The sequence below is a fragment of the Triticum aestivum genome, chromosome 2B, assembly GCF_018294505.1.
Source record: "Triticum aestivum cultivar Chinese Spring chromosome 2B, IWGSC CS RefSeq v2.1, whole genome shotgun sequence".
In the NCBI taxonomy this organism is placed as follows: domain Eukaryota; kingdom Viridiplantae; phylum Streptophyta; class Magnoliopsida; order Poales; family Poaceae; genus Triticum; species Triticum aestivum.
The window spans coordinates 311,629-319,061 of NC_057798.1; the positions used below are offsets into that span (position 1 = coordinate 311,629).

General features: G+C 43.8%; 1 protein-coding gene across 1 annotated transcript; it reads left to right on the forward strand.

Moving 5' to 3' along the window:
• The first annotated feature begins 1,878 nt into the window (after positions 1 to 1,878).
• On the forward strand, positions 1,879 to 5,233 carry LOC123043017 (AT-rich interactive domain-containing protein 2-like). Its single transcript, XM_044465348.1, has 2 exons — positions 1,879 to 2,770; positions 3,800 to 5,233. The coding sequence occupies exons 1-2, from the start codon at positions 2,084 to 2,086 to the stop codon at positions 4,637 to 4,639; spliced, it is 1,527 nt and encodes a 508-aa protein (XP_044321283.1). The 5' UTR covers positions 1,879 to 2,083; the 3' UTR covers positions 4,640 to 5,233.
• The last annotated feature ends 2,200 nt before the right edge of the window (positions 5,234 to 7,433 follow it).

The window sequence follows — 7,433 nt, forward strand, 5'->3', positions numbered from 1 at the left end:
CAAAGGGGTGTCAAGAATCTACTTCATAGTAATCGAAATAGTCAATTAGGCCATCCACATATGTCTTGTACGAGCCATGGTCACAAACAAAACCATGATGATGAATCTCTACTGCAAAACGATCCTCAAGTGGTCCTGGTGAGAGAAAAAAGGGAAATTTCCGAGAAACCCTAGTTCCTAGATCCGACATAAGTGGTACATAAATGTGGTTAATGTCAATGCTTCATGTAATCTATGTCCTAAGAAACTCGAACATACAAATAATCATCCCAATGAAACCGAAAGAATGGGCAAATCGTTGGGAGGAAAAGCTAGGGTTCTTACCGCAACGTGGAGGGGGGGGGGGGGTGGTCCGGGGCTCGTCGTGTTCATGTCTTAATCGGATCGACGGGCTCGCTTCCAGCCACGGTAGTGACATTGTTTGCCATTCCCGCCGCCGTTTAGATGGCCCCAAGAAACCGCCCGCTGCCCAAAGCATTCGAGAGGGGAAAAGGGAAAGAAAGGTGCGGGAACGGAAATAATCACAACAACCGGATCTTTTTCACCAAATGTCAAGTGATCTGCTCGATGTGGAGATGGTCAACATGCCACGGGTGCTAGTCAGACGAACGCGGGCGAGTTTAGGATGAGTGATGACACAACTTGCTTTCTTTTAGTACCCAAAATAGTCGTTTTGTAAGATATAGGACTAACTTGACACAAATAAAAAAGAATTAGGACCTCCTATGTATTTTACTCTTTTTTATACTGGCATATATGATGCGAAGCGTTTTCTATCATGCATGCTATAAATAACGTGCCTGGATCCACTGTTTGACGTGTTGGAGATTCGTGCACGCGGGGCTCGCTGCAGTACGATGAATTATTACGATACACTTTTGAAGAAGTAGATTACAATACACTCTTGAAGAAGTAGAATTGAGGTGAAGCTAGATGGAAGTTTAGCGATACATTCTTCTTTTACCCCGTACATTACTTTGAAACACGAAGAAAATCCACCAAAACGTTATGTAAGACTCAGAAACAAGACAAAACTTCGACAAAAACGAAAAAAAAACACGTGGAACGAATCTCCAGGTGACCATAGACGATGGATCCATGTATGTTGGCATGGTAAAAGGATAATCTCCGTAAATTATGAGCTTTCTAGAAGCGAGGAGATTCATTCTGACTTGTTTTGGCTTGTTTCTTCACTCTCTTCATAGTGGATGCCTACTTCTCTCACCTAGTTGCTCACGACTGAAACAAACAGGTTGGTTGCGGCTCGTCGAAGCCACATCTCATACTAGATTGAGAGCATGCCAGACTTCTCGACCAAGGGAGGAGTATGGAAGTGGGGTGATGCAGGTGAGGGACTAGCGAAACAAGGTGGGCGCCATGGCCGATGTAGTGAGATTAGGGGCATTGCGATTTCTTTTTCACTTATTGACAGGGAAGTTAGGGATTCACGGGTTCACATGATGCTAGGGGCAGCGGCTGCCTTGCAGGATGGGCGGGGGCGTCCATCTCGTGCATATTGGTGGCTCCACGCAATGAAGGGAGGCGGTGCCAGAGAGAATAGTCGGGCAGCGCCATCTAGGTCAAAACATTCGCGCGAGGGGTGGCGGACCGTCGAGCGATGTCATAGCGAGGCGATCCCACTGGTGGGGGAAGACGCTGATTTAGCCATCACGACGACCGCAAACACCCCGCTTAATAGTGAGGATAACCCGCTTACATCATCTTGTTATGCTTGCTTTTGCTCTTCATGGACGATGGGCTCTTTCTGGAGGCATCTAGAAGTAAGGAGAATACTTCCGAAATCTGTTCGACTTGTTAGGACTATAGTATAAATTACCCCAACCACCAGGACAGATGGCAATTTGATCTCACAACTACCCAAATTTGCCTAAAGTAATTGCTCCAAATACTTGCCAAATTTTGAAAAATATTTAAACACATACTCTCAACTTTGTTTCCCCATCCACCCAAACCCTAGAGAGAAAAAAAAGGAAGGAAAAAAATCAACAAAAAAAGAGAGAGAAAATGCGCCGCCGTTGCTCGCCGTCGTGACCCCGCCGCCGGCGAGGCCTCCCCCGCGTCCATGGATCTTTCCGCCGCAAGCGCCCTCGCCGTCCTCAGCAAGCTGCAGCTCCTCGGCTTCTGCGTCGGCCTCCAGATCCCCGACGACGCCGCCGACCCCTCCGAGGTGTTCGACACCATCGTCGCCGCGTTCCTGCGCGAGGTCTACCCCGGCGAACGCGATGCGCGTCCGCTCCCGGCCGCCCTCGGCGACGGGCGCCGCGTGGACCTCCTCCGCCTCTTCACCGCCGTCCGCGCCGCTGGCGGCTACGCCGTGTCCTCGTCGCCCTCTGTCGGCGCCGGCGTCTGGGCCGCAGCCGCCGGATCTGCCGCCCTCGCCGCGCCCGTCAAGCTGATCTATGCCAAGTACCTCGGCGCGGTGGAGCGCTGGATCCAGAGGCTCCCGGAGGCGCAACCACCGCCGTCTGACGAGATGCGGCAGGAGATGCTCTGCGTCCGCGGTGCCAATGGAGTTGAGATGGAGAACTGCAATGGGAGGGATCAGCAGCACGGGGTGCTGAAGAGGAAGAGGGAAGACATTGCTGGGATGCTGGATTGGGTGAGGGGGCTCGCCGAGAGTGTCTCGGAGGAGGGCGCCATCGCCGCCGGCTTGGTGGATGGATACTTCCCGGTGGCATTGGCGGCGCGGGAGGCGGTGTCCAGGAAGAGGGCACGCCGCGCAAGCGTGACCAACGGCGCGCTCTTGCAGGTGATTCCGACACCTTTGATAAACTTGTTGCTGAAGATAATGTTTGACATATTGGTATTGCATCACTGCACTGCACATATATAGACAGACATACATACAGAATTGGCATTGGATTACTTCAGCAATACATACAGCAATAAACTTGTTAGTTGGCAACATCTGTATCCCTTTGATCTTCTACGTTTAGGCCCTGTTTCGATTGTCGTTTTCCTTTTAAATACCCTGGAAAAAAAATACACGTCTCTACCGAAAGATAAGATTGTCGTTTTGTTTCCAGCTGAAAATTGCTCGTGGTCGGTAATTTAAATACCTCCGTATCAAATTACACCGACGCCAAGCGCGGCCTTAGTGCCACTGGACTGTAATAGTGCAGATCCACCTATTAGATAATTTGTTCTATTTCCCCTAAACATATAAGTAAATAAATAAAATTCATGCTTCAGGTCTTACCAGTCTTTTCATTAGTGCTTTAATGCCTAAATACCCTTTGTAAATTTATTTTTTGGCTAGCTACCCTACAAATGGAGCATTGTCGTTCCTTTTCTTTCTAATTTCGATTGTGCAGATTGGATGCTGGTAAAGGAGCATTTAGTATTTTCTTTTTTTTAATGAAATTAACTGCATCAATCTTCATTTTGGTGACATGTTATATGGATCGGGCAAAATGTGTGAACTTCCCATTTGCGGATCCTATACCAGAGGGCAAAATCTGGCCTAGCCCTGCTTAAGCATTACACTGTGTACAATTGAAGCTACAGTATCTTTACTCCCTGATGTTCAGGGCATGTATCATTGGGATGACGAATACTATAAATAGAGCTATGAAATCTCCCTTATGCTTTGGCCCCGGATATTACCTGTCGTGTACTGTGGGTGGTTGAAAATATTTTGTTTGCTTTATTGCCTTGAAGATGATAGTCCCCTATAAATAGAGCTATGAAATCCTACCTTTTTGGGTAAGCCGATTACTCAGCAACTGGATACATTTCGTATTCATAGTCACTGAACCTTTTTCTTCTGATGGCGCAGGAAATTGGTTGCAGGTGCTGCAGGAGTACCACCTGTGCCAGAATTGGTGTTCAATGCAGCAAAATTGTTCAACAACCTGGTCCGGATACTAATAATCTAACAAGAGTTGTTGATGTGAATGGATCCTCAATGGTCATAGAACAGGCGAGCAGTGTGAACGGACAATTGAAGCATTCTAAAAGTCAGCAGAGGAACAAACTACTAGTGGGCCCCAATTATCAAGCAGTGGTGCCACAGTGGACCGGCGTTCCGCCTGAAAATTACGGCGATCCAGAAACCCTCAAATGGCTGGGCACAAAAATCTGGCCTCCAGAAAATGAGAAGAAAATAACCCCAACCTACCATGACCGTATTGGCAAAGGCAGAGAATTCGTTTGCAGCTGCAACATCCCGCGATCAGTAGAATGTGTCAGGTTTCACATTGCAGAAAGGCGGCTTCAGCTGAGACGTGAACTCGGCTCTGCTTTCTACCAGTGGGGATTTGACCGTATGGGCGAGGAGGTTGCCCTTTCTTGGACGGATGAAGAGGAGGCAAGTTTCAAGGCTGTAATGCAGACCTATGCGCCATCTCCAGGAAGGGATTTATGGAACCATCTCCAGTCATCCTTCCGCTGGAAGCGGAGGAAAGAACTTGTGAGCTATTATTTTAATTGTTTTCTGCTTAGGCGGAGGTGTTACCAGAATAGGACCGCACCAGAGAAGATAGATAGTGATGATGAGGAAGAGACAGAGTTTAGGTTTTTTGGAAACCGTATGGGACAAAGTGCAACCAAGTATGACAGCACCAAGCACACCGTTTGCGTTCAGAGTACTCACTGCATGGATCTGGATGATGAGTAGTTGCTGATTGATTACATTCTAGGAGGCTGGTTGAAGACTGTTAAGTAGTTTGAATTTATAAATGGTCCCCATTCATTGATTTGGTTATGCCCATGACATTGCACATCAGTTTTTGTGAGCAAAGAGTTAGACCATTTTGCTTACTGTTTTCAGAGCCGTGCCAGCAATCGAAGTTTTGATATGGACCTGTATCCCAGAAGTAAAAAAATGCACTGGTATTTGTTTTTGAAACAGAGAACTGCAGGGGAGGCCCCAACAGTAAACTTTGTTTGTACAAGTGAGAGATGAGGAGGATATATAGAGGCAGAGTTGCAATCTTTCGAGCTGAGAGGATTAACATGTTGTATACATTGTGGAATAGTAGTATGTTGTTATCAGAGAGAACCTGACTGAGTGTTATCATCATGTATACCTGTACCCTCTGTGGATTGACATGTACATTGACCAGTAGGTATAAGCATACCTGACATTAGCCCGTTCTGGTTGTATGTTGAGGTTAGTCTTGTGAAACTAGTGTTGGAGTTGTTCTTTGTTGCATGTCTGTTTTATTTATTTGGGTTTCGGCATCTCAATAAGAACATGTCTGTTTTAGTCTATGAGTTGTTTTTTCTTTTCTTTCTTGTGAGCTATAAATAAATGTCAAATATTATCAACCTAAGCACAACACTTGTTTACTCCTCTGTCACACATTAACCGACAGATAAATGGGAATCGGCAGTAGCATAGTCTGATCTGATGTACTAGAATCTAGTTCCAAATAAACTCTTTGAATTTTGGGCATTAGCTTTGGTGGTGCTGTACTGTGCTGTGCTGTGCTGTGTAGGTTTGGTGGTGCAAGATGACGGCGGCGTCTTGCTGCTGCTTTGCGACTGGCCATGTTTATGTTTGTAGTGTAATAACCAAATCTGAGAGCTGCAACTGTAAACTAGCTTGTGGCTTGTGGCTTTGAAATCTGCAGTCTTGTCAGTGTGGTTTCATTTTGTTGCTGCATTGTACGCATTATGCTGTTGCGGCATTGTACGCATCCCGTGGTTATTGACATTGCTGATGGCTCCTCTTTTGTTTGTCCAAAGGAGGAAAAGGGGGAAATAAATACAATATATATATGCTGCCTTTTGCCCCTTTCATTCAATTATTAAGCCTGAACTGAACATGTAAAGGGACTCAACTCTGAAGCCAGCCAGCTTCAGAGTTTGTGCACACACCACTTGAGATTATGACACTATCATCTCTTGCCTCGAGTTATTAATAATTAATAGAGAACAATTTTTTTTACATGTTCCTCTGCTTTTGTCGTTGATGCATGGTTCTTGGTTGCTAGAAGTGGAAGGAGTCAGGGTCGACGCCTGGCACCACGCTCCCGATTTCCAGAAGTAGAGAGAGCCGAGGGCAGCCTCTAGAAGGGGGAACCAACGGAGAAGAGGAAGAATCAGAGAGAGAGAGAGAGAGAGGACACGGTGGAGGAGAATGGGGGCAAACTATGGATAGATCGGGGTCGAGCAAATGAACCCTAGAAGCAAATGGAGTAAGTCCAATGGAACACCCGGATTGGAAAAGATAATTATACTTATAGGCATGGATGATAAAAAGCTTGGAAACAACAGATTGAGTCCCTTTACATGTTCAGGCTTAATAAGCCTGAACATTCAATTATAAGCTAGGATGATAAAGGCGCAACAGTGCATAGGGGCGCTTGCATGAGCCTAGACCTAGTAAAAGCGCTCACTCAGCATCACCGTTGTTTCTCGCTAGGTCGCTATTCTTGATTGTTGTTGTGGCTGCTACATGCGATTGTAGGCCCTGTCCTGTTTTTTCCTCGTATTTTGTTTGCTGGTCTGTTGTTTAAAAAAAACATCGGCTTTCTTTGGTTAATGTTTTTAAACTAGTATACTAAAAGATGTTCATGACTTTGAAAAGCCTCGAAAATTTGGAAAAAAAACTTATGAATTTTAAATAGGTTAGTAAATTCAAAAAATATTCATGGATTCTAAAAACTTCATTTTTTCAAAAAAGATCACAAATGTTGGAAAATAATCTTCAATTTAATTTTTCTTGGATTTGCAATTTTTTTTGTGAATTTGAATTTTTACGAATTCAAAGAAGTTCACAAAAAAATGTTTGTGGATTTAAAAAGAGTTCAAAAAAACAGAGAACCATTAAAAACTTCAGAAAACTATTCTCGAATTTAAAAGTGTTTGTTGATTTGATTTTTTTACAAGTTCAAAAAGTTTGTGAATTTGAAAAATATTTACTAGTTTGGAAAAAATTGAAGAAATTGAAAATAGTACATGGTTTTTAAAAAGTTTATGAACTTGAAGAAAAGTCTGATTTTTCAGATTTTGTGAATTTGAGTAAAGTTCATGAATTTGAAAAAAGATTTTGGATTTTAAAAATGTCACCAGTTAAAAAATGTAAAAAAGGAGAGAAAGCGAAAAACCAAAAATAAAATGAAATAATAACTAAAAGGAAAAACAAAAAATAAAAAGAAAAATAATCAAAAGAAGAGAGAAAGAAAAAATAAAAGCGAAAAAAGGAAAAAACTTAATAGAAAACATGGCTAGAAAATAAAGAAAGACTGCCAAAAAAAACCCTAGAGAATCTTGTTAAAGAATATTCTACAATGTTCCAAAAACCGTAAATAAACCACACTGTTACATGGATCGGGCCGTTGGCAGTAGCACTAATCCCACTTGAGCACTCGCTAAGAATAAGTCACCCTATGTACTTGTGCACGGGATTGTTGGTATCGACTATAAGTCCAAATGTATTATGTGTATCACAACAGATTTGTCTC